Genomic DNA, 27,937 nt, shown 5'->3' with positions numbered 1-27,937 from the left:
TGCAGCCCCAAAGAGGCACAGATGGCCAACAGCACAGGCAGCAGGAGCAGCAACTGGAGCGCCACGGAGCTCGTCCATTCTCCCAGGTGTCACTGCCTTTGGAGTTAGGGAGCTCAGGTGCTTTGACTCCAGAAATCACAGGGTGTCACAGACATAGTTTATGAAAAATCCTTTTGCCAGGATCTTTTCTCCTGAAAAGCTGAGAAGCTTCAGCTTCTCCATGTTTTGCTGCTTTGGAATGTGATTTGGAGAATTGTTTACCCAGCATGTGAAATTGTTTTTCTTGATGACCAATGACAGCCACCTGTGTCAAGGCTGTGAGCAGTCACAAGATTTTATTATCATTCTATTCCTTTCCTTTGCTAGCCTTCTGAATAATAAATCAGATTTCTGAAACATGGAGTCAAGATTCTCATCTCTTCCCTCATCCTGGGATCCCTGCGGACACCACCACTTTTGGTGACCCCGAGTGAGGAACATTGCCACAACAGGGGACATTTTTAATGAGCTGAATATGTGATGGAGGTCAGCCCCCTCCTGTGCAAAGAGATGAGTACCTGCTGCAAAGAAAAGGAAAATCCAAGTCTGACAAGAAAGGAAAGACAAGAAAAGTAAAAATGCCATGGCTGATGTGTGGCAGGGCAGGATGAAAAGTCATGACTCCAGCCTCAAATGAAAATACCTACTTGTAACAATGTTTGTTGTGCACAAGAACATGGGCAACAGGACATCAGGAAGAAATGTGTTAACACAGGGAACCTACATTTCAACCAGAAGATATGAAACTTCTGGGATTGGAAGATACACATATGTTGAACACATTTTACAACAGTGTAAAGTAATTATAATATCAGCTTGTTACTGGAGCACCTGATATTTTTAATTGGATTTTTAAGACAGGATATTTTTTCAGTAAAGTAACTTTCTTTTTCTAATGTTACTTTCAAGGCATGGGCAAAAGAAAGGCACAGAAAAAGCAAATAATAATAATAATAATACTACACAGGGGAAAATACACAAATGTGGAGCAGAATGATATGAAACCATTAGAAGGAAGAAACAGCTAGAGACAGAAATAGCTGCCTTGCCAAGAGCAAGTGACAATTCCCTGAGAGAAGCTGACTCAGAAAAGAGGGCAGGCAGGACTGGAAAGCATGACTCACCCAGCTCAGGGAAAACCAAAGGGTAGGAAGGAGTGGAAAGAACTGACTGCAGGATGGCAAGAGGGGAAAAACCCTGCCATTTGTCATGGTTCTTTCACTGCAGGTCCTCCTTGTGCCATGCCTCTCACCTACTGCACTCCCACAGGCACGTCCCACCTGGAAGCTCTTCTGTGAGGTCCTTCAGAGGGAGCTGCCACCTCACAGCAGAGGAATATCATATAAATACTCCTTTCATTGCAAACAGCCTGCAGCAGAGATTTAGGGGGCAAAGGGACAGCCTTGTACCAAACTGAACCAAAAAACAACAGTGCCTCCAGAGAGCGCAAGGGCAAAGGGTGAAAAGCACTTGTCCATTTTCAGAACTGACCAGGGAAGGAGAGAGTAAAAATTGGAGTGGACAAAATGTTTAATGGATGGCTGACCCAGAGAACACTGACTGCCACAGCATGTCTTGCTCTCAGACCACAGACACTGCTTAATTTTCTATGTTGCAGAAAAAAGTAACTTGAGATATATTATTCTAGCCTGGTAAAGTTCACTCCTTTCAATCCTTTTGTGGCTTAGGATAAAAAAAAAAAATCAGATATAAAATAATGTTTTGGGGGGAAAAAAGTAATCCTCTGAAGCATAGTCTTCAATCTAAGAGTTATCAAATCTATGTCATCGACTGATTTCACTCACAAACTTCAAATCAAAGAGCCTCAGTGGTATTTGTGACATTTGTTTTCAAAACACAAACTATACAGGAGTTAGAAAACAAACCACCACCAAGACAAATATGTTGTGGCTTATGTTTTTCATTTGAGAGTCATCCCAGGCTCTTTTTCAGTGCCTCAAAGCCCTCTTCTGGCCACAGTCATTAAGTGATTAATCTATTAAGCCCAAGCTGACAGAGTTGGGATGTGGGGGAGGACATGTTGCACTTTCACTTAGCTTTAGTGACTTGCTCACTCTTCATCTGGGGCTCACAGAAACTAACTCACACACTCAATTCCCTAGCATTCCCCCACAAAATCCCTTTTTCCCCTTCCAAGCAGAGAAGCTCTTGCACAATTCACCATGACAGACTCACAAAGCAAACCCAGAAGGTTACTGAATATGCCCACAAGAGGCTAGTAACACCAACAGGGAAGGAGGACACAGTAATTAGGACAGGATTTTGGAATCACTGCCCAGATATAAACTAGGTTTTCTTACATGAGTTCAGATCTGGGTGACAAGCACTGTGATGAATTAACAATTCAGGAAGACTCAAAGATCCAGGTTCAAGGACATGAAACATTTCCCTGGTTTCAAACACATTGATCTTGCACTGTAAATAGAACAGCTAACATTAAAAGTTGCCTTACATGCTGCTAACTGGGGATGCAGGGCTAAACCATGGGATGAACACAAGAAACCCCATTCCAACCAGATCAGAAACCATGCAGCTTTGGCTTTTTGCCAGCCCTGGTGAGCCTCCTGTCTCTGTCTGATGGATGAGGCTCAAGCCCCTGCCCTTGCCAAGCAACCTCTGCCATCTCAGGCAAGCTGCATGCCTCCTCTGAGTCACCACAGCCCTGAGGAGCACTTGGCACATGATGAAAACCTGCCTGTGCACTCCTCCTAAGCTTGATTACAAATGCTTTGGGTTTCTTTTAGAAAGTTTCCCAGCTATGATATCTGTCACATCCACAGTCATGTGAGAACATGGTACACATGGCTTCAAACCAACTCTGCAAGCAGATTTTGGAACTGCACCTAACATGATTGCTGTGTCATCACTGTCAGGGGCATAGAGGAAGAGGTGGGTGAGCAGCCTAGGTGGGAAGAACTGTTCCTTTTTTAAAACATGTGGAGCACCACATCTATGTGTATTCTCAGAGGAGTGAGTCTGTCCCACACAATTGTGATTTCCAAAGGCAATACATCTCCACATGACCAAATCCCTGACCTTCTTCCTCTCCTTGGTGTCACAGAGCAAGACCTTTGTGTGTTGCTTTTCCTTAACTACATCCTACTTATTTGCTTCCCCTCTCTGTCCTACTCATCACTCTCACTTCCCCTCTGAAGAAGCCTGGGGCCTGACCTAACACCAACTGAGAAACAGCTCATACTTTGCAGCCTCTCACATTCATTTTTGGCTGAGTGAAGGCTGATGTGGGTTGGACATGGTGGCAGCACAGTTTCCAGAGCTAAATGCTGGGAAGAAGCTGCTTTGCCTTTGCCCTGTCCCCTCAGGGCTGTTGGGATGGCCAGAGCAGGCAGGGCCATGGCCCCACTCTGTGCTCAGCAGGAACGTGAGAGCAGCACCCAGATCACAGCCCTGGCCTTGCCCTGCCCCCTTCAGCAGCCAGCACGGAGTGAGAGGGGAACAAAAAACCGGAACAAATACTTGGCAGTAGCGCCTCAGCACTCTCTCCTGGCTGTCAGCTTTGTCATTCAGGGATTTTTAGCCTGGTCAAACAGGATATTTTTGGCTATCTATGTCAGGAACCAGCACAAAGGGATTGTGCCCTCCTTGCTACTTTCCCAGCTGCAAACCCTGGCTGCAAGCTAACTCCAAGGCAAGCCAGGGGACATCCCCCAAATCCTCCACCCTTGGGCCATCCCAGAGACTCCCCAGTGTGTGCCAGGCAGCCACTCTTGTCCCTGTCCATGACCCTGCACACACAGCAGCCCTTGGGCTCACAGGGCAGTGGACACACAGCCACCACTGTAGGATGCCCTTGAACACCCCAACTGACTCATAGGACACATCTCTCCTCAACTTTTCTTCCATTATTTAAGTAAAAACTGTTCATAAGATGGAGAAACAATCACCATGCTTCATCTGTGTTCACACTTTTTTAAAATTAAGTGGTTTAAGGATGTCCTGTGGGTCAGTCAGGCTGCAAAAACTCTCAAAGAAGGAAGCCTAGATTATGGACGACCTTTTATTATATGTCAGGCCTGACACACCAACAGAGAGAAACATCAGGGTGCTTCAGTGCTAGGTCTCATATCAGGCACAGATCACCCCTCTCCAAATACAAATCACATTAAAAAAATCACTTCGAGTGAATTTATCTATAAACCATAGCATGAAACTCCTAGCCAACACACAGCACAAAATATAATAGGTAAAACTAAGGGAATTACTATGCAGCTATAAAAATATAAAGAACATGTGATTACAACAAACAAGATAAACTGAGACTAAATCAGGTTAAATGGTTCAAGTAAACTTGCCCTCTTTATTAGGAACTTTTCATCCTCTGAGCTTTTTGGCTATTCAAATTGTTTTTCTGATTGCATCAGGAAACAAACAAGACAGTAGAGCCTTCTGTATATTGTAAGCATTACAACAACATACATATATTAGAAAAAAAACAAGTTCTTTGAAAACAAGTTCTTTCTCTAACAAACTTCACTGCTCCCAACAGAGAGTAAGAGCCTTCCAAACGGTCTAAATAGATATTAAATTATCTGGACTTAAGGAGTAAGTGCTTTTTAAATGAAAAACACATTTGTGACTGAATTTTTTTGCTATTACTTAAACTGTCATGAATGGAAGAATGTTCTAATGCACACTTTTGCAACAAAACCAAAGCAAAACTCCAGCATCCTCCACCCCTCCAGGAGGCAACTTCAAACCTTCATCTTTGTAATGTACCCATGAAATTGTCACCGGCAGTACATAAAAAGTTGTACAGACACTTGTGGTAAGCAAAGTTTCCATGTTTAATTGCTTACCTATAACAAGTAAAGCAATGAAAAATGGTAATTTAAATCTCATGAAACAGTGCTACATTTGCAGATGAAATTAGAAGCAACTGAAAACTTGAAAAAAGGGAAGCTTTTGCTTTTCATCCTCCCTTCTCATCAACAATTCAACTAACATTTTTACTAAATTTCTAGAAGAAACAAATCAGCCTAAGAATATACACATGAGAAACAAGATTCAAAATATTACAGTGCAACACTAATATATATAAAATTGAGTTTACTTACATTATAAATAAATTACTCTGAAATCCTCTAATAAAAACAATAAAAGTAGTTTCTTTCACTGGAATTTGAGAGAGCTGTATTTTGAATGAAGAAATTAAAAAATAAATATCTAATGAAAGATTAATAATCAAAATTATCAGTACAAAAATGAAAATATAAAAAATAATACATCTTCCTTTCAAAGGAAGAAAATGCAAAGAAAGGGAAGACAAGGCTTTGAAAACCTTGTGAATTAATTTTTTATGTGTTGAGGAAGATACTTAACAGATGCTGAGAAATTCTTTTCCAGTCCTGTTTCACATTAAGTAACTTCAAAAATAGCCAACACCTTAACCTAAGTCCCTATTAAAATCCATTTAGAAGTTTAAAGAAACTGATTTAAAAATATTTTATTGCTTCTGTGTTTGCATATCCCATACATACACAACTGGTAACATGAGGAGATAGATGGTAACAAGATGAGAAGAGAAATGAAAGACTGTTCACAGATCACCTGAATGACATCTAAAAGCACAGTGTCCCCAAACACAGGTAAATCCTCAGATTCTTCATTTCTCTTCCCTGTCTATTTCAGAGCCCAAAAAATAAAATCTTGAGCCTCCTTCTAAACCAACTGGCAATTTCCCTGAAGTTCATTACCAATAAGTTAATTCATCTGTTGTTAAAAAATTAATCTAATTAATCTAAAGGATGAGGTTCTACCAGAAGGCAATTCGACACCTTTTCTAATAGCAGTTCACTTCTCTTTTGCTCAACTGTCAAAGCACTCAAAATAACATTTTCTTCTCTCTCTGTGCTTGGTAGCTAACAGTGATACAAAGCTGCTGTTGAGGAGCAGTAGCAAGCACTACAACACCCAGAGAAGACACATGCAGCCACAACATTTTCACACACAATATGGCTTTATGAGTTAAACCTAATGGTCAGTCCACAAATTCAGTAGTTTCCTTCAAAGAAGTCTGAAGTCCTATTTCCATGAGTATTATTAGGATAGAGTTGTTATTCAGGATGAAAGCCTTTACCTGTTATAAAAATCACAACTGGAAAAGATGAAAGTTCACTTTTCATTGTGGTAGTTTACTTTCCCAGACCTGAATTGGTGTGGCCTCTTCTCAGCAGAGGATAAATTGCCGTTACCATATTAAAGTAAGCAACAGTCACCTAACACTAATGCATGGGCAGATGCTGTGGGAGGCAGCTGTCAGTAGGAACCAGCAAATTGGACCTCTCCTTGCTGCTGATTTGAAAAGCTAAGAATGAATGCCGTTTCAGTGTACACAATTCCTCCAGACATGTTTAAACATCTTTAAATTGTAAAGTTTATAGATGGATAGTACCGATGCCTTTTGCATGCTAAAATAATTTATATCTGTTTTTAAACCACTTCTCAGTTGCTCTATAAAATGAACACAATAAGAAACACTGTTGCTGTAGCTGGCAGCATTGGCTCTCTTAGGGCTCTGGCAATAGGAGAGCAGCAAGCTAACAAGGAGCGAAACTTTTTTTAACATAAAGACATTTTGATAATTTCACTCTGTGCAACCTGCCAATTTGCCTTATTAATCTTCTCAGTTTGCTCACAAAGACTCAACTTGGTTTTGACACAAGCCAGTGAAGACTGGCTTTGGCCTGAGCGTGACCAAAGATAAGACAGCATGGAACACCTCTCTGCTGTTTCATTTGGGACTTGACTTCATCACAAACTGTTTTCAAAGTGCTTCTAGTTAAAACTGTAGGCAGGCTCAATCAAGTAAGCAGCAGTAAATGCCAGGCCAGGAGGCAGAGCCACCAGCTGTCAGCCCAGCAAACCTGGTTCTGTGCCAAGCAGATAGATGAAGGCAGCCCTGGGCACGCTCAGCTTTTGGGTGCAGGGTGTGCCACCTTTTATACTGGCAGCAGTGAAGTTCATGAAGAAATGACAGAACTGCCAGACCCTGAAGAGGAGTCATTGTGTGGCCACTGCCAAAGCACAGCAGGACCCTCGGGTCACTTGGCTCCCTGTCCAGATTCAGGGTATGAAGGACACAGCAGAGGGCAGCCCGGCTTTGCAGGACCTTAAGGGAACGGCGGCAGCTGGCAGGCAATGGAAACACTTTCACTGGCAAATGAAACACTTTCACTGCTAAATGAAACACTTTCACTGCCAAATGCTTTAAGCTTCAAGTAGGCAAGCCTGCAACTTGAACTTGCAGAAACTGCCTGAAACACTGTTTTTGCTGAGGTCATAAAACACATATATCCTCACTAATGACAAATCAAGGAGTAGACAGTGTATCAAAGCTCAAAAGAAATTCAGTAGTACAAGAAACCAAACTAAAATACTGGCTATTTGCACTATTTAGCAGCCATCTGTAAATAAAGGTACCTAACTAGGGTGCTCAATCAGATTTCAGCAAATTCTTCATGACTTAATTCTACAGATATTGTGATTGTGCTTCTTTATTGGTGACTTTGGTACACACCCTTTATGTTTCTAATTAGGACTTTGAAACAAGACACTGTGTTTCTCTGACACACAGCTGGAGAAGACATCCCTTATGCTCTGGAATGCTGAGAGAAAGACCATTCCCAAAATCCTTCCCAGGTTTCACACACTGTTCTGAGCAACAAGACCCTGGCAACAGAATCAGTGTCACACGGATTAAATTAGGCATACCGTGCAGATAACTAGTAAAGCTAATAACCCAAATAATCTCTTATTGAATCCTGCCAATTTAATTTAAGGTGCTCTAATAATCTCAGGTATGAATGATAAGCTTGAAGGAATCAACCTTGCAGGAAGATATGGCCTGAAGAGTCAACTCCTCTTTACCACCCTTTCACAGCTACCCAGACTAAGGCCACCGTAGTTGTCCTGCATGCAAGTACCCAGAGCTCCTCCTTATCATCCAGCCTCATTCCACAGCTCAAAAGAGCAGCTGTACTTGGGCTATAGCAAAAGGCGACATAGGGACACCCATTTGTGCTAAGTTTGCAGAGGGCACACATAAGATAAAAACGCATCTATTTGATTCTTAACAATTACTTCATTAGGGTGCAGGTTATGTGGCGAGTAATGAGCCACAGACATCTCCCAAGCATCCACAAAGTGCACAGCAATTCCTGAGAACATTTTCCTCATGACAGAATCTAGCTGAAAGGAATACCAGTCGCTGTTGAAGAGGCTCACTTCCGGCCCCAGCTCCTGCACGTTGGCCGTTCTGATGACGATGGCGGTCTTGGGGCTGCGGTCCAGCAGCTGCAGCACGGCCCTGCGGATGTTCCTGAGGCGGCGGATGTACACCTCCACGGGGAAGGTGCTGAAGTGGGACCAGATGGTGATGGCAACCACGGTGTTCCTGCCGCCCACGATGCTGTCGAGCTCGTTGGCGATGTAGCGCAGCTCGCTGCTGAACACGGTGGAGAAGCGGATGGGCGGCCCGTGGCAGCGGAACTTCAGCAGGATGTTGTGCTTCAGGTCCACCGACATGAAGGGGCCCACGTTCTTCGGGCTGCCCAGGTTAAATTCCACCAGATCTGAAAGGCCAGGAGCGAGCGTTAGACAAAGACAGCACTGTTGGGGAAGATGAAACAGGAAAACTTTACAAATATGATTGTCTGGCAAAAGATTTTGAGAAGATAGAAACTATAAGCGAGATTGAAATGAAAGCAAGCTTTGAGATCTTTTAGTTACTGAACAATGGGAAAACAATGGTGTGACCAGACTGAAGGTAATCCCCTTTTGATGAAACAATACCCTCTGCTTGCAGGCAAGTCTAAGGGTCCGAGCAGACCCTACCAGTTTAGCAGAAGGAGTCCAAAGAGTAGTTTTTAAGGTTTAAAATATAACACAGTATAGTAACGTAGCGATTCTCATAAGCTGTATAGAAATGCTATAAGATTTGTATATTGTACTAAATTAGTTAGTGAGAATCAAAATATTCAACACAGAAGATGATTTATTGTATTGTAACGAAAACTTCACTCTCCTTCCCGTTTTACTCTCTTACGCTCTCATCCTCTCTCCCCCTCTCTTCTCTCAGGCCTGCTCCGAGCTGTGGCTGGCAGCTCCCAGCAGGGCCCTGCACCCAGGCCCTTTGCAATAAACTGTAAGTTCCATGACCTGGCTGCAGAGATCTCTCATCTCTATCCATCCCGACTGTCCTACCCCCCAACGCTCCTACACAGCACAAGAACTTCAAGCTTTCAACAAGATGCTCAGACCACAGGGCAAAGCAGGAGTAGATAAGGAAACCTGAACATATTTCAAAGAACTCTAAAACTAAACAGACGTTGAGCATCATTTTTCAGAGCGGAGTTTATGGGTGTTGAAATCTTCAGGACAGCACATTTGGATTTCATAAGGCTGTCAATGCCTTTTCCAAGTTTCCCAAACTATTTCCTTCTCTCTTGTAAAAATTAATTTTTTTACAAATAGTCAGTTACTCTCTGAATCCAGGGTTCACAAGAACTCTTCTAGCAATTTTAGGACTCCATTAAATTTAAAGATTACTTCAAGTTGTAGGAATTAAGGCAGCTCAAAGACTGTATTTCAACACAACTGAAGTGGTTCAGGGGAAAGGGATGAGGGAGGCAGGAATATTTAATTTTCTACTGAAATTCTTCTACTTAAATAACTTGAATAATGAAAAGGGCCCCAAAACCTATAAATAGCAATGGAGGTAATTTGCTACTTCATTCCAAAATCTCTCCTGTGACTGGGATGCTGCAAGGCCTTACAGAGGCAACCCAAGTGGTTTTCTGCCACCTTAACTCATGACCACAGCAGCAGTCCTGTTACAAGGACAACTTTGCAGACACCTGGTGGCCCCATTTACAAGGCCTACATGTTTTCAGTGTCTGCTCAAACATTTGGCTGTCTGCCAGGGCTTCTGATGAGGTTTTGTCTTTCCTCTTCCTTTGTTTTGTCACTGTCACTCAGTAAAACCAGTTCTGTGTCTGAGATGTGAGAAATAAGGCTTTGTAAAGGCCCTTAAAGCTAAATAACAAAAAATTACCTGGAACAAATGCTGTCAAATATTCAAACCACTGCCTTATTGTAGAGTCTCCAAACAAGTGGATTACTTTTCCTTGTAAGCACTCAGTTATATCCTCTGATTTGTTAAAATTATGGATCCAATGTGTTCTGGACCTCCACTGGTCTTCATAATAATAACCAGAAGGGGAAGCTGTGGGATCTTCAGCTCTGCCCATACTGCTTGAATCTGGAAGAGAAAAATCCTTTGAAATTAACATGCAACCAAAACAGCCTCCATAATCTTCACCGACATGTAGTCAGCGACTGCTGACAAGAGCTGGGTGGCCGATTATAGTTCAGCTTGGTTTTAATTAAATGGTATCTCTGCTGCTAATGTAAAAACGTATCTGACACCTTTCTCTGGGCGCTGGAGGCACTCAGTGGCGGGTGTTTGCCCTGCACAAGGAGCGGAGGCAGGAGGCCGGCACAGCATCCTCCCCGTCCCGCTGCAGAAGGAGGGAAGGCAGGGAGGCCGGCACAGCATCCTCCCCGTCCCGCTGCAGAAGGAGGGAAGGCAGGGAGGCCGGCACAGCATCCTCCCCGTCCCGCTGCGGATCCAGCACGGAGGCCGCCCTGCCGCGGCGCGCTGCTGCCCTCCAGCGGCCGGCCCGCGCACTGCAGCGCTGCTCGGCGGGGACACCGACCCGCGGGGACAGCCTGGCAACACCCAGAGAAACATCCAAAAAATCCAAAACAAACCCACAAAACCCCCACACAGACCGAGGCAAACCCCCAAAGAACTACTCCTACGGAGTAACACATACCTCGGCACTCTAGAAGAGTTAAGTATGAACCATAAGGCCTCCAAAGCCAGAAAATGCCAGAATTGAAGCTATGATCAAAAATGGTGTATGTGCCATTTGAATATGATAATTAAGAGAGTCCCTAATTCCGTGGATTTCGTACTTTATCTCTGACATCCAGCCCCCTCCCCATTTACTGCCTGAGGGGCAACTACACATCAGGGAAGCTCTGGACCATAGGATGCCCTTTTAACTTGCAGAAATTGAGCAATACTTTGCAAGCAAAAGTATCAGGATTACAGGAGATTACAGGAAGAGAAACTGCAATCTCATGGTTATATCATACAAATACTGCCATATATCTCTTAGTAACCAGGGGGATATTGGTACATCAAAGTTCTGTAAGGCTGTTTCACGTCCCTCCTTTGCCATTTGTGTATTCAAATACCTCAGCTGAACAAGCATGGAGATCTTCCCTGGCACAAACACCAGCTGCATGGAGCAGACACTTCTGTTTAAGCACTTCTACTCACCTTGGTGTGGGGACTGCTAAGGACAGTCCATGCCCTGTCATAACTTACAGCTGTTTGATAAAGCACACCTTGCTGTGGCCAAAATCTTGCCAGGGACTGTTCAGATGATGTAAAAGTACAAACACTGGAATTCCAGAGCCCAAAAGCATCCTCTGATAGATGCTTCTAACACAGATAGAGCCAACCATAACCATCTTTCCTAATAAGCATTTTTATTACTCTTTTTCTATTCAATATGCTCTGCATGTTGTATTAGTGGATGTTAACCTCCTTAGACCTCGCAAGGACACTAAAAACCAAACTACTATACACTTACATTTGTATAACACAAATAATATAATCACAATTACCACAGAACAAAGCCATCAGAAAATTCTATCTCTGGATGATTCTTTAAATCTGACAGCAGGATCAAGGAAGGAAAAAAACCTAGATAATAATGTGAACTCATCTAATATTTATTAACAGGAGAAAGAAAAAAAAAAAAGAGCCTTAAAAGAGCCTTCAATAGTCATTAAAGACTAATTCAGAATGTGAATTCAGAAATTGAGTTTGTTTGATTCTAAGTTTTGATGCAAAAGCAATTCAATTTTTTACCTTTTAGATGGATTCATATATATATATATATATAACAGTGGTACTAGAACAACTTTTTGGTGCCCCACAGTAAATCAGCATTTCAATCTGTGTATAGTATCATACCAGTTTTGGCCCAAAATTCAGAATTGGCCCTTACTTTGAGATTTTATAAAAGAGAATAAAAGCTCCAATCTGAAGTTAAAAAACAAGGATAGAAATAAAAACTTGTATTTCAGAAAAACAAATGTTTTTAAAAACTTGATCTACATTTACCACCATACAGAAAAACATGCACAAAAAGAACAATGAGTTTGTGTGTATCATCAGTCCTAACCAATCCACACATTCAAGAGCATTATAGCAATAAGTTCAGTTTATTTATTCAGAGACTGCTGTACTTGGAAGGAATTTCCCTGAGGAAGTGTGCTATGCCTATCCACCCTTTTTAACCCAGCATTAATTGTCAGGACATTGTAGGCAGGCTTTGATCATTCTTAGCTCCTGGAAGAAGGGTGACAATCAAATTTTGAATTTGCAGCAGTTTCTGTCAGGAAACATCCAGGATTAAAAAAAGCAACAAAAACACTTCAGCTAAAGGATCTGGACAAAGAAAAGAGGTGGAGGGTAAAATGCTGCAAGCCTAGTAACAGAACTGTGTTTTTTAAGTGAACAGTAAAACTAAAAGCAAGAAATGCTCTAAGTTGCCTTCTGTTCAGACTTTATTGCTCAGGTCAGTAACTCTACCTTAAAAGTCTCTTATAACCTAATGAAAAAAAATACGAAAAGTTTTCATTTAAGAAATAATTCTCTGTGTATCACATTTTATGCAGACTTTTTAGAAGCATAAAAAGCTTGCTTTTGGATATGAATGAGATAAAATCTCTGAGTTCATTTTACTACAGACTGTCTTTGTTCTGTTCTTAGAAAGGGCACAGAACAATTAAGTTTTGGTCCAGAACTGTAGATTCTGACATCCTGTGGTAACACAAATTATAGTAATACTTAAATGCAATCAAAATCTGTTAGACAACATTCTTAACAAAGAAAGAAATTAAGAAACACCACACAGCTGTTTTCATTAGATTGAGAGTTTGGTAAGCAGTTACTCAAAGAGATTTTACACTGTGAGTAAATGCTAGGAGAAATAAAAGGCATTTTTGGCAAGAGAACAAAGTTGTCTCTTCTTTTCATTTCTTCTTTTGCTAATAATCCCATTTATGTATGTAATTTCAGAAAAAAAATTCACTATTTGTGAACTTGTATTAAAGTTAACACACAAAAGCCTTCATCATCTTAATAAAAATCTGATACTGATTTTTTTGCCATGTTAAAAAAAACCCCAAATTATCATTTGATGCCTGTTGTTCTTTTTATAAATTTGATTATGAATTACAAACAAGAATCTTATGCAGTTCAGCTTACCTGTAAATGCTGTGGGCTTTACAATGACTGAATCAGGTCCACTGGAGAGTATTGGCCTTTTGATATTCACGTCACTTGAACAAAAAATGAACACAGCAATATTTGCAAAAGTTACTGTGAAACTTGGAGGTAATATTTATCTCATTTTTTTTCTTCCTCCACTTCAAATAAGCACACAGCACTACAAATTTTTACTCTAAGTTTACTCTACTTCCTACAGCTGAATTCATTCCACATTTATTTTGAGACTATAGTTGCTATTCTCGATCCAAATTCAAAATTTCATGGCACTGACACAAATCTTGTGCAAACTTGTACTGACACAAATCTCAGCAAAGCAATCAAGCTGCCAGAGGTGCAGGAAGCTTTTGGGGATTTGCCCCAAAGATGTTCCCAGCCTGCAGAACTTGTGGGGACAAATCACTGCAAGGGTACAGGGCCACAGCAGCAGCTCCCAGCTGACAGATACTGAGATCTTGTTCTGTCCTTTGCTACTGTTTTGAAGAGAATCCTTGTCTATTTGTTTTTCACCATTTAAGAAATAAATTATTTTGAATTTCTTTAAGCCACTTCAGTCAAGGATCTCAGAGCTGAATGAAACAAACAAACAAATAAACAATCAAAACTAAACCAAGAAAAACAGCTTTCCCATTCCCATATGGAAACATCACCAATAAATATAAGCTATATTTTACAGGTGGACTGACAGAGACACAGAAAGTCAAAAGATCCACTTGATATGGATGAGCCAAAAAAAAAATCCCCCACTGATGCTTACTTTTTATTTCTGGTCTTGGTTATGAACATGCACACATACTTTCCTAAATTACATTATTTGGAGCTGCTACCCTAAAATCTTTCCAATTTAGACCTCAAGTGAACATTGTCCCAAAAGATTTTCCTACAACATCTTTGTTGGAGAGCAAGGCATTAGCAAGGCATTGCAACTACAACTCTGACACTACACAGTAACTAACTTTATCTAAATTCAGCTATGTAATTTCATACAGAAGCAGTTCTGTCACACATACACAGGCAATAATAGATCGTTTGGGATTTTTTTAATGCTGTTTGCAGAAATAAAATATGACTGTGAAACTAATTTAGTTTGACACTTGAAATAACATGCACAGATCATTTCCATTTGCATGGGTATTTCTCAGCAATTTGTTCCACCAGGTGTTTCGTTTATGAAAATTGTTTATAAGATTTGAAAGTCATATTGAGCAACAAGGAACACATTTAAGACAATTTTTGATGAGGACAAAAACAATTGGTAATTTCTGTAAAAATGAGCCTAAAACCCGGATCCTTTTTAGATTGCTTATATTTGGCCAAAAATACTTCTCAAAGCATTGTTATTAATATTGCAAGTGCACGTATGGAAATAGAAAATAAGGAAATAGTCTCAAAAAACCAGCAACAGATTTAGACAGCATGCTCTTGTGAAATTCAGCAGGGTTGAATTCAAAGCACAGAAAGAGAACTACATGCCAAGTTTCTTTAAGATTGCTGAGATTTTTGCACAGCTGAATGGAGGGGAACACACTATTCATCAACTAACACCTAACACCTGGTCCTGCAGATACACTCCACCTCTAAGGCAATGTGTCTTATTTAAACAATAGCCTTAAATATGCCTATTGACTTGACTGAGTATATATAAATCCAACAACACACAAACCTTTGGAAAAAGAGGCTTTCCTCCTGTGTCAGAAGACCTTTCAGATATCCACCTTTGGCATGGTTGATTCGGCTGGCACAGGACAGTTTCCGAGGCTTGTAACAGAACCACGGCTCACCCGTGTAGAGATCTGTGAAGTTACAGACTGGGAGACCTGCAGGCAGGCAAACGTTGCACTCTGTAGTCTCTGAATACCTCCCAGACTTGAAGGAGCTTTTGAAATAGACTCTGTCCGGCCTTTCCTCGCGCAACCGCACGAGGACTTGGATGGCTTCACTCGGATGGACAAGTGACACAGAAACTTTGACCTCTCCTGGCCAAAGCAAGGTAAAGAAGACTTTGTAAAGGCCATTGTGGCAATCTACAATCCTTCCTGCTGCTCCAGCTTTCAGGCCAGGAGAGTGAACTCGTGCTAGTAAATAGTCTCCACCGTACTGCTTGGGCTTTCCTTGGAAATCCTTCATGCGAACGAGTACCTCCAACTGATCACCCACCTTGAAGAACCTGTTGGGTTTCACAATCACAAAGTCACTGTGCGTGGGATCAGTGCTCTGTGCAAAGGGGATTTTGCCATCAGGGGGCTTTGGCCACTGTATTGCAGCAAGCAAGGATTCCTGCTCCGCTTGTTCCCGTTTGGACAAGGCCTGCTCCGTGTACCCGCAGTAAGGCTTCCTGGTGGTTTTGGCTGTCTGGGACAGAGGATGCTGCACATTATTTTCTGTTATCCAATTCGATCCTGAAACTGTGTCATCATCCAGGTGCTGGGGAGAAAAACATTACCTGAAGCTGTGCTGTGAAATGAAACACTGGGAATAATGGATGCTTTGTTGGGAAATGGTCCTAAGAGCTGGGATTTGCTTTACAGAGCTTTCAAACTGGCCAAATGAAGCAACTTCACTAGAAGACCCAAATCTATTACTTTGATCATGAGATTTCTAAGGAAACAGGTGGGCAACCTGTATGTATCCTGCTTTGGCAAACAAGCATTTAAAGAGCTTACATCCAATGCATGGCAGTGTTTCAGCTACCAGTACACTCTCCAAATATCAGCAATGTGAAAAAAAAATGACAAAAGGTGTCACAGACACATTTTAGGAAAAATCCTTTTGCTAGGATTTTTTCTCCTAAGAAGCTGAGAGGCCTCAGAAATGAAATGTAAACAATGATTATCTGCTGCTGTGGAATGCAACAGGTGCATCTTTGATTGGTCCATGTTGGTTGTTTCTAATTAATGGCCAATCACAGTCAGCTCACTTGGTCTCTCTAAGAGTCACAAGCTTTTATTATTCATTCCTTTCTATTCCTTGCTAGCCTTCTGATGAAATTCTTTCTTCTATTCTTTTAGTATAGTTTTAATATATCATTTTCTTTCAATATAATGCATATCATGAAATAATAAATCAGCCTTCTGAAACATGGAGCCAAGATTCTCATCTCTTCCCTCATCCTGGGACCCCTGTGAACACCCCCACAAAAAGGTTGGATGATTAAATTATAAATCACATTTCCTTTTCTTCTGCAGTAACATTTTAGCTTTGGAGCACCATGGGTTCTAATAGCTGCCCCATGTAATGCAAGCAAATAGGTTTTCTTTGAGATGTTACACTGCAGGTTAAGCTGATGCACCCCTGCCTTCCAGAGAGGTTTGCTGCATGTGGCAGCTGCACTCATTTATCTGATCACACTCACATCTCTTCTTGGCTAATTATCTGAAATGCATGTTTCCCTGCAGTGTACACATTAAAAGAAATAAAAGAACAAAAGCCCAGATCCTCCTGGGACAATAAATTCATGAGCCAGTTGGCAAGTAGAATAGTACAGGACAAGCTAGGACTAAAAAACCTGCTTATTTATAAATCTTATTTATAAGATTTTAAAATCTATATACAGCTGCTTCTAGCACCAAATGAAACAGCAAGCAAAGCATCCCCTAATCACACAAGAGTTTGTAAATTAAAATACTTAAATACAAAACTAAACTAAGAGAAAAGGCTTCTGCTGCAGCTTGATAAAACTGTATTTTGTGCAAAAATATCAGTGTCCAAAGCTGTATTTGCATGCAAATGACTGCAGATACCATCTTCTTTATGACATCACATAATTTTGCAGATTTGCATTAGGAAAATTTTAAAAATAGCACAGTCTAAGACTCCAGAGGTACCCATGAGATTTCTAATCAGCAAATTAAAAAAAACTTCTTCAAATACACATAAAATCAGCAGTTAATGACCAATTAATTACCAGGTATATGTAGTAGAACTTATCCATAGTTCTATTTCATAAAGAAGGAAAATAGTCTTTCAAGCAAAGATTAAAATTATACAGTGCACCATTCACATAGCATCAGATGATATGCTCATTTAGATTTGAAAGATTGCTAAAAAAATCAAACTACATTGTTTGAAATCTTAAAAAATATCATTTTACTTACCAATACCTCAGTGTTTTCCATTTACTTCCTCCTTAACTAACTACTCACTACTAGCTACTTTTAAATGTCATGTACTAAAATCACAACACTCATATTAAAGCTTTATTCATTGTTATAAATCTTTCTTAGGCCATGGAAACATCAGCAGTGTCTTAAAATCATTTGAACCACACTGAGATTCAACATACTTATTCAGAAGAAAGGTAAACCTAACAAGGAATAAAAACATACAGGCTTTTGAAGACTGTGACATAAATTGCTTTTGATCAGCTTTAGAGTAAGAGGATGAGCACAGGAGGACGTACAATGGATACACAAAATCTTTGTTTGATATCCAAGTTAACTATAAAACCTGAAACTGTAAATTGCTACACTGTAGCTCTAAAACATAAATTGACATATACTCATCTATACACCAGATGTTAACATCACAATAGAAGCTTTTGCTTCTGTTTGATAGTCCCGCCCAGGATTTAATAAATTTTCCCTGAAGGCCATAATTCATAATTATTTTTGTTTTCCATCATAGCAAGCCAAGCTGCAGCAAGCCAAGCTGCAGATGTAAGCTGCACATTACTTTTATTAGTCCAGTAAATTTCAGCCAAAGCTGAGAGTGAATCTCAGGCACAGTTCTACTTTAAATCTTGCCTAGATGCACTCTTGAATTAAGCCAAGTTTCTATTTTTGGGCACCTTCACAACTTCTTCCCTTCACTTGCTCATGCATAAATATATCCGCACATATATACATATAACACAGAAAATACTGCATGGAAATATTCTTAAAATATTTGCTATATAAAAATTTGCTATATATTTTGATGCATCCAATAAGCCAGCAACAATGTCTCAGCAAAAATATTTATCTATTTTCCTAAAGAGGAGTGGGAAGGGAGAATATGTGTTAGGATTAATTGCTGTTTTCAGTGTAAGTTCCCAAGAGAAAGTTTCTGGCTTTCAGTTGGTTCTTCACTGGTTGGTGGACATGGGGAAAAACAAATCCTTTCAATTTAAGAAGAGATGGTCATCTAAGACAGCTTAAAAACTGATGTATCCCTAATTTTAATCTTCTATAAATTTCCTGGGGGGTTTTTAACCCAGTCTTTCTGTCAGAGATGCAGAGATACCATTTCTGGCCCAGCTAGGCTTTCTGAAGTCTTTCCAGAGGCATACCCATATCTTTCACTGGGAAAGGGTGCAGAGAGCACCAAGCCAACAAACTCATTCAGAAAAGAGAATATGGTTTGATGGCTGCAAATCAGTCCACCTACAGAGATTTTTTTGGCTTTTTTAGCCAAAGCTCTTCCTTGTATGCAGCTGAGAGCAAGGACATGCACTGTCACTTCAACATCTCCAGGTTATGTCCCCCTAAGCAGAATAGATCATATCACAAATATTTCCTCAGTCTATCTTCAAAGGGCCTGAGGGGGAAGCTCCATGAAGGTAAAAGCAGAGCTTCTTCAACATCCTGAAGGAGCATTCTTTCTCCAGCCTCTTTCAAGCCTAACCAGGACCCTGTATTGTTGCAGAATTATAAGCTTTTGTGTGAAAATAAGCTAGACCATGGATGCTATTCACAGGAGATGCACAGATTCTCTTTGCCAGTAAAGGCAGAAAAAGCTTCAGAGTCAATTAATACACCAAAGATCCCTGACTGGAATATAAAAGCTTTCCAAACCATCTTCCTTTCTTAAGTGTTTCCCAGGCTCAGCTCCAAACAAGTACTTAAGTTCTCCTGCCCCTATGGATACACAAGGTCTGCTCTGAGGTAAATAATTAGCTGAGTTTGTCCCCACTTCATTTCCTACTCTCTCTTGGCATTTCCAAGTCTCTCTGGTTCCTCTCTGTCATCATACTGAGACTGTGCAGAACGAAGGGTTTTCTATTGTAGTTAGTAGCTAAACTAAACAAAATTCCTTTATGAAAAGCAGATAGAGAGGATTTCTCAAGAGTGCTCTTCCTTTATGACACAGACTGTTTTAGTGTTGATGACAGGCTCCATGTTGGATAACACCTGCTTTGCTTATTTCCATCTATACACCATTCAAGATGTCAAGTATTTTAAGTGCATTTCCCAAGGGGCATTGTTTGTTTGTTGCATTTGAGGTGTTTTTGTTTGTGTGGGAGGAGTTTGTTTCGGTTTTTTGCTTTTGGGGGGTTTTTTCCTATCTTTTTTTTTTTTAATTTACTGCATTTTGAAGCTAACCAGAACCCAAATGTGACCACAAAGTAATTTAATGGCTACCTGCCAGGCAGGATAGAAGAGATTACATGTCAGTTAAGCACAAATAAATCCATTTGCAGTTCCTGCATTAGAGATGCCATAAAAAGGAAAAAAAAGGAAAAAGTATTTTTATGAGAACTAATGAAAGTTTCAGCTCATCTCCTCAGCTTTTGGCATTCTCACCACCAACTAAGCAAAAATTAGATACAACATAAAGATTAACCCAGGCAATAATTCTCTCAAAGATACTCTAGATGGGTCACAGAGTACTTGGGGAGATCTGCAATGAACACCTGTCCTCAGTTAAACACCACAGTGCAGGTGGCTGATGAAAACATTGAGTGTTTCCATTGCTGCTGGAAAAGGGGAACTCCACCTCAAAGCCCAGTACCTTCACCAGCTGTTAACTCCTGCCTTGGCCTCAGCAGCTGCTGCAAACCTGCCTAAATCACTGTCACTAAAGCAGGAAACAACACAGGAGATTCCCAGGCAACAGGCACAGTGGGGAAATAAAAGCTCCATGAGACAGCATCTGAATCTGAACAAATACCAATTCCTGAAAGGTCAGCCATCTTATATTCAGTAATTTTACACTCCAGGTACTTTATTTGTTGTCTGTCACAGAGATGAAATCAGTTCTCTATCATTATCATCTCACAGCACTGAGGGGCTGCTAAACTACTCTAAGTGTCAAAGCCAGTCCTCAAAAGCCATCACCTCTCAGTAAAATGTTCCAGAAATAATTGGAATAAGATAAAGTTATCTTTTGTAGGCACCTGCAGCTTAGCAGCAAGAATTTAAAACTTTGTCACACAGTTCTTTTGATCAGTTTCAGGTATCTGATTTCATACTCTGTTCTGGCAAGAAACTTCCCTTCTCCCCACAGACTCTCTCTTCTTGGTCCTTTTAAATAAAATAGCACTCACAACCAATCCCAAAGTGGTTCTGTCACCCTAAAGGCCACTGGTACAAATACACAAACCCTCCTGCACTCTGAGAGCATGATGTTTGGACAAAATCCTGATACTTCACAAAAAATTACTGCACATTTTATGTGTCTGGCTACATGCACAGAAAAAAAATTCTAATAAAATAAACACACATTTCTTCTGGTACTGTATGATCAACTATGTGACCACAAGGGAATAGCTATTCCATAATAAAAAGCAAAGTAAATAATAAGCTGGCTACCAAACTTTTTATGGACAGCTTGTTGGGTTTTTTAAGCACAAGATAACAAAGTAAAAATTTGACATGGGTATGACTACTGGGAGGGTGTCATTAGTAGTTTAAGGAATTGAGAGGAAATATTCCAACATGAAAAGATATAAAATCCTAAAGCAAAACAGAAGGGACACTAGCTGACAATTGCTTAAATCTTGAGCTTTAACCAGGCTAGGTTGGATGTTTTAGGGATGAGAAGTATGTGTGATGCATTTACAAACACATTCTCAACAGTAACCAACAATAAGCTCTCCTTCCAGAGCCTGAACAGATTTGGTTACAGATATTCTATGAAAGTGTTATAAGATTTTTTCTGGCTTTGATCTCTGACTGAAAAGCATCAGCATAAATGCCCATATTAGACTGCCTAGAAAACTGAGCCAAGACAAATACAGGAGCAGGTCCATTCAGAAAAGTATGACAACAGAAGGGGTTAGAGTTGCATGTTTTAGTGTAAAGATTTATCAGGAGCACAATACTTAACTGAGGTTAGAATAGCAGACATGTAAAGGGCAACCAAGCCACAAAGAAACTTATCATGGACAATGGCCAGAGAAAGCACAGAGTGAACACCCAACCTGCATTTTCCATTTCACTCTCAAAGTGCTGCCAGAGCCATTTTCTCCAAGAAATGTAATTTTAAAATTGAAAGAAAACAGTTTAAGATTCTAAATATCAACACTCCTCAGGCAACATCCTAGGTCAAAACCTAAAACAAAATAAAACCACAGAAAGAGAAAACAAAAGCTGCCTCCTACAAACAAAATGGATCATGCTAACTTGAACCAAAAGTCCATTAAACACAGTATTTCCAACAGCAGGTATTTGGGAAAAGAAAACAGACTGAACATGCTGTGCCATTTCCTCCTGTAGACTTAACCCACTTTTTAGCCCTTTATGGTTTAGATTTCTTAAACACTAGGGTAAATATCTTAAGATCTAGAACCCCCAATGGACTTTTCTTCTGTGCATTCATCCAGTTTTTGAATATATGCATTTAGTAACTACAAAGACTTACTGCAAAAGCTTCTGCAGCTTTGCTGCAATCCTTAAAAAAAAAAATCCCTGCTTCCTTTAAAACCAGCCTCTGCAGTTTTTATTTAATGTGTCCACTAGATCTGGAATATGTAACAAACACTCAGTTATTGATCCTGAATCACTTGTGGTTTTAGACTTCCCAAACATCTTCCTCACCCTTATGTAATCCTCTTCCAATTCATTTGTGTTTTGTGTGGGGTGAGGGGGCTTTACAGCCCCTCTTTTGGATCATTTCACCTGGGCATCACAGCCAGGAGGAAGGAAGATTCTGCACACAGCATATACACAACTTAAAAGCATAAAGCACTTACTGACTGGCTGACATGCACAAAGGACAGCTATAATTTAACAAGGTGTTAGGCTAAGCATTACCATGCTCATCCACCAAATGCAGCACTGGAATGCCTGGCCAGGCAGGCAGCCAGTGAGCGGGGTCAGCCTCCAGGGCTCCTGCAGACACATCCTCATCCTCCTTGGCTTTAATCTTATGGGCTTACTGACTAAGCAGTTTGAAAGTACCTCTGCACTGAAGTGAGAAGCAAAATGAAGAAATATGCAAGACAGATACAGCAGAGGGAAAAAGGGAAAGGTAAACAAAAATTGCATCAGACAGGCTGGAGATGAACAAGCCAGTAACAGCTCTGCAGAAAGAGACCTAGGGACTCCAGGAGACAGCAAACTCACCATGTATCAGCAGCACAGCATTGTGGCAAAGAATTAACAAGATCCTAAGCAGATGATTGAGCAAAGTTAGAGTTCTCCTCAACTAGACTATGGTGAAGTCACACCTAGAACACTGTGTCTGGCTTTTGGACAACCCATGCCAGAGAAAAGCTGGCAAGACTAGTTAAGAACCCTTGAGATGCTTAGGGAACTGGAATGACACTAAGGGAACCAAAGCATCTTTTTTTAATTCTAGAGAAGACCAAAAGGGAACCTAACTGCAGTCTTTCACTAACCACAGGGGAGTCACAGAAGAACTGGAGTTAAAGTACATTCTAATAGGACAAAAGGTTGCACTTAAGGCAAACATTCTTCCCTCTAAGAGGGATGCAGCATTTCAACAGGCTGCCTAGGTAGGTTGTAAAATATGAGTGTCTTTGAATATGGTCAAAAGTCAAAACACCCTGTTGCAATCCAAGCTAACTCTGATGCCAGCCTTTTCAGGAGGGTATTGGATTAAACACCCCCAGACATGCCTTCAACTATGAATTTTCTGTGATTCCAATTTACAGCTAAATGCTGTCAGTCAGACAATTCTAACCTCACACTCAAAAGCCAATAACGCTGCTCAAGCCATCTTGGAGAAGAAACAGGCTCCACTTACCTCTAACTGGAAAAAGTTATGGACCAGCACCACGACAGCCAGCACTGCCATGAGCAGGCAGAAGAGCTGCAGTCTGAGCGAGTCACGCCACATGGTCCAGCCGTGCCTTCCCCTCCCATGTTACACATTGCCATGGCTTCTGTCCGCCGCAAACGGGAATGGCATTTCGTCTCAGCAGGGCACGAGAGAACTCAGCTGCCTTCCACCTCATCCCTGCAAGTGCATTTACAAAAACTCTGTTAAGTCCCAGAAAGTTACTAGAACTAAAGTCAAGTTTTGCACTGAAAGCTTACAAATGGTGGGGCAATAACCAGTACAACAGAACAGTCAATGCAGATTGTTTTTGTGGAACTAATTTGAACAGTGTTATCTGTAATGTTACAGAATTCTCTTGGATCTGCCAAAGCAAACCCTTATCATAAAGCTGGTCTCACCTGCAGTGGATTCCAAAAAAAGGCAAAAGAAGAGCACAAGATTTCATTCTGGCTATCAAAAAGACCAAAACAAATTACCACCACCCTATTTATCTGTTAGGCCACAATACCACTGTCCAGACTGAAACAGAAATTCATGGGTTTGAACATCTCCCATTAACTTTTATAGCAGGAACTTGTGAGTTTGGACATCTCTCATTAACTTTTATAGCAGGAACTTGTGGGTTTGGACATCTCTCATTTACCTGTTTACACATTCCATTAAGTTGTTATTAAACACTGGTGTCTGAAATAAATTTGGATAAGCAAGGTAAAACTTACTTCCTCCAGTTTGCTGCTTGGGAAGAGGGGAAAAATAAATCAACTGTAGCATTAAACGGGAGATACCTAAGAGAGTTGAAAGCACTAAAATTTAACTTCATGCACCATCTATAACATTACATTACTTTACATCTTCCCTGTTCTGCTTTTTTATCATTGCTTTTATCTCAGGTACTCATATGCAGTTCCAAAAAATAAAGAAATAAACTTCTGGAAAGAATACAATGTGTTGTGATTTGGTGTTTCTGGTTCTTTAAATGTAATAATAGTACTGTCTTTCATAAACTTTAACTTTCATACAATAGCATTCCTTTAAGGTTGCCTGATAACAGATCTGCTATAAAATCACACACTTTACAGCCACTGATAAAGATCTCAATGCTTGCTCAGAATGACTCTTAAGCCTTCCTTTCCTTCTGAGAAGGACAATTTTGATGCAGCCTTTTTGCAAACAAAAAGGGTACTGTTCTTGCAGAAGCTCTAAACTTGGAAGCAGAAAACAGATGGCAAGAAGAGACACTCAAAAGACACCAATCTCTCCAAACCAAACATCCTCAAAGCAGCATTACTCATACAACCCTGCACCAAGTGCAACAACATAATCAAATGATTACATAAACTTGGTACAACTTTCCATAAATAGTATAACTGAGAATTTATACAATTAAGATATAATACATAGTACCTATAGTTTTAAGACTATATGAAAAATGCTGTGTAAATTTAAATGAAACACAGTGACACATTAAATATCAAAATTAAAAAATTATTTATCAAATTAATATAGGCTAGAAAACTGAAAAACATTACTGGTATAACCAGGACAGCCTCAAAATAGACCACACATCAAATTGCTTTACAAGGATTATAGGGATTATAACTTCAAATGCTTTGCTGAGAATTAGAGAGATTGTATTTCTGACCAATGAACTGACATTGAAAGAGCAAGGCATCCATTAAAGTGAAAGTATCAAAATGCCAAAAAATGCAGCTTTGTTGGAACAGTTCTGCACTAATATGAAATTTGCATAAAACAGCATAAATTGATACTAAATATACCTAGAGTACATGAAAATGGTAATTTAAGGACATATATGTCCATTTGAGGAAGAAAAACAAATACATTAGACAAAACCAGACTTTTCAGTTCTGTTGCTGAGAGTTCTTTCCACATCACTGAAAAGACATTGAAAATGCAATGTAATTTCCTATGCCTAAAATTTCAGATATAATTTCAGATGCCTAAAAATACCACAAATGCTGTACCATACATTTTTATTAAAATTTTCTGTATTCTGTAGATGTCACATGCCCTAAAACATTTAAATGTACAAGTTTAGAGCTTTCTTTATGCTAAAAGCTTACTATACTGCCAGTGTCATCAAAATTGGTGAACAATTGATCCTGTTCATTTTTTGTATAAGGGAAGCCCATAAATACACTAAAAAGCCTTAGGACTTACCCTACTCCTGAAATGTTCTCTGAAGCCATCCACACAAAAGGCCAACAACCTTGGAAACAATACATTAAAAAATAAATATATTTATAGAAACACACACAAATATTTCTTAGTAAAATATATACATTGGTGGTTTGCTTACAGTGGCACAAAATAAAATGGCAGTTACAACTTTTTACCTGTAAAATCACTTTAGTTTCTACAATTACCCAAGGATTTTGTTGAAGTATTTTATTCCTTTAAACTTCAATGCTGTGCATTTGAATTTTCTGCTATTTATTACTAAGCATTACTTCTCTCAGCTTTTTTCCACGTTACCACAAGCCCCTTTTTACCCAATGTTAAAAACAAAAACCGATTAAATGACATTTTTATGAATACGTCATTAAATTACGCCGCATGCTCCATTACAGGATTGTTGCTTTGGGTTTCTTTACAAGTTGTCAATTCCTGTCAGCTCTCTATCCCCTCAGCTCTCTGAGCCAGCAGCGTTACAAAGGCAGGTGTGAGTGCAACCTCTCCAAATTCTGCCATGCAAATCTCCGAAGCACAGAGCAGCCGCTACCCCTGGCGATGCCCAAACCATGTCACTGGGGCACAGGGGCTGATGCTCGCCTGGCTGCCAGCACGGAAAAGCAGATTTGCTGCTGTTTTCCGCAGATTCCGCCCTGGTCCCCGGGGCACGGGGAGCCGGCGGCCCCCAGCCCGCCGATATCCCAGGGACAGCGCCGCAGCGCCGGCGGACACGGGACCGGACACGCACCCCCGGGCCAGGGACGGGGGCAGCGAGCAGGAAGCACCGCTGCGGGCAGTGCGAGCCGCACAGCTCCGCTTTATTGCCTCAAAGGTACTTTAGGATGCCGCGGGATGGGCATCCCCGGGGAGCGGCACAAGGCAGCCCCGGCGTGCCCGTGGAGCGGCACAAGGCAGCCCCGCACCGGCAGGAAGCTCCCTCAGCCGCCGCCTCGCTGCACCCCGAGCGGCGCGGGCAGCGCGGCCCTGCGGGCGGGCGGACCCGGCCGCGGCCACGGGGGATCCGAGCAGGGCATCCACCAACCCCGGGACCCCGCACCCGCCCCGGGCCTCCCACAGCGGCCCCGAGCCCGCCGCCCTCCGGCTGCCCCGCCGGGCTGTCCTTTTCCCCCCGCTCCCCAGACGAGCCGCGCCAGGCCGCGCCGCCCGCGCCCCCTCACCGCAGCCCCCGGCGCTCCCCCGGGCCAGGCGGCGGCCTCGCCCCCGGCCCGGAGGCGCTGGCTGTAAAAGCCCGGCTCCCGCCGCCCCTCCCTCCTGCCCGCCCCTCACACAGCGGCTGCCGCGGCCGCCGCGCCTCCTCCCGCCCCGCCCCGATAGCGGCGCTGGCCCCGCCGCAGCAGCCGCAGCCGGGAAGGGGCAACGGAGAGGGAAACAGACCCAAAACCCAACAAAAACAACGCCACCGTCCCTGTTATTTTTGAGCCACGGCAGGTGAAGCCTAGGAAAGCAGGATGTGGGAGGGCGGTGCGGAGCCAAGCGCTGTGGCCTGGGTGGCATCAACACGGTCCCCAGCCAAGGGAGAAGGCTCTGACACGAACCATCGCAGCAAAAACGCTGCCGGGGCTGAGGGCGAACGGAGCAGGAAACAGCAGATGCGGCTCTTGGACAGAGAGGAGGCTGAGAAAGGAGAGCCTGGACCCAGAGCAGCTGCCGGGGCTGAGCGGGGGATGCAGGCACGGCCCAGCAGAACCGGGCAAAGACTGCTGCCCTGGGGCAGGACTTCTCTGTGCTTGATGAGAACGTGACACAGTCAGGGCTGAGCTTCGCACCCTGCACCAGAGCCGGGTGGCACTTTCAATCTGCAGGACATCTGCAATTAGTTCTGTAAACGCTGCATAAGTTTGGGAATGCCAAAACACTCACCTGCCAGAAGTTCTTTGTATGAGTGCAGCTTAAGGGCTTAAGCTTATTTTTACTAAGGAATATGTGGGTTGCTTAAAACCAGAAACAAGCCAGAGCAGCTGAAACGTTCTTGCGAACATAGTATTTTAGCCATTAGAAATTGCCTACTTCTGACTTCTGCCCCAGCCATAGCTATTTTGAAGAAGTGATCTTATCTCTATTTTTCTCCTTTCTGCATCTTACAACAGTGGTTACCTGGTAGAGATAGAAAGCAAAATCCTAACAGGCACCAGCTTTTATTTCTATTATACACTGTAGGTCAAGAATTGAAAGCCATCTGGCTGTACGAGCAGAACACATTAAAAAGACAGTATTTTGAAACATAATCGGTACTGATTTTTTTTCCCTCTCAATACACAAAGTCTATCAGTTCTATAGCAGTCTCATTTCTCTTCACACTTCCTTCATGAGCCATGCAGTGCATCAAATTCC

At 41.5% G+C, this 27,937-nt stretch overlaps 2 protein-coding genes across 3 annotated transcripts; one reads left to right on the top strand and one right to left on the bottom strand.

Annotated features, from left to right (window-relative positions):
- Positions 1 to 6,608: 6,608 nt before the first annotated feature.
- On the bottom strand, positions 6,609 to 26,848 carry NXPE3 (neurexophilin and PC-esterase domain family member 3). Of its 2 annotated transcripts, none has more exons than XM_054270380.1 (7): positions 26,764 to 26,848; positions 25,574 to 25,622; positions 23,357 to 23,569; positions 15,114 to 15,874; positions 13,430 to 13,503; positions 10,133 to 10,339; positions 6,609 to 8,651 (listed from the first exon to the last, which is right to left on the bottom strand). In XM_054270380.1, the coding sequence occupies exons 3-7, from the start codon at positions 23,447 to 23,449 to the stop codon at positions 8,101 to 8,103; spliced, it is 1,686 nt and encodes a 561-aa protein (XP_054126355.1). In that variant the 5' UTR covers positions 23,450 to 23,569; positions 25,574 to 25,622; positions 26,764 to 26,848; the 3' UTR covers positions 6,609 to 8,100. The 2 variants fall into 2 exon arrangements, with proteins under 2 accessions (XP_054126355.1, XP_054126356.1); XM_054270381.1 differs by having other exon boundaries at positions 15,114 to 15,802.
- Positions 25,970 to 27,024, top strand: LOC128933310 (basic proline-rich protein-like). The gene is made up of 2 exons (XM_054270238.1): positions 25,970 to 26,075; positions 26,231 to 27,024. The coding sequence occupies exons 1-2, from the start codon at positions 25,970 to 25,972 to the stop codon at positions 27,022 to 27,024; spliced, it is 900 nt and encodes a 299-aa protein (XP_054126213.1).
- Positions 27,025 to 27,937: the final 913 nt, after the last annotated feature.

Source organism: Melozone crissalis, unplaced genomic scaffold, assembly GCF_028551555.1.
Source record: "Melozone crissalis strain CALT ecotype California unplaced genomic scaffold, PUWL_Pcris_2 ptg000009l_1, whole genome shotgun sequence".
In the NCBI taxonomy this organism is placed as follows: Eukaryota; Metazoa; Chordata; class Aves; order Passeriformes; family Passerellidae; genus Melozone; species Melozone crissalis.
The sequence above is the reverse complement of the archived record's forward strand: the minus strand, read 5'-3'. Positions and strand labels throughout refer to the sequence as shown.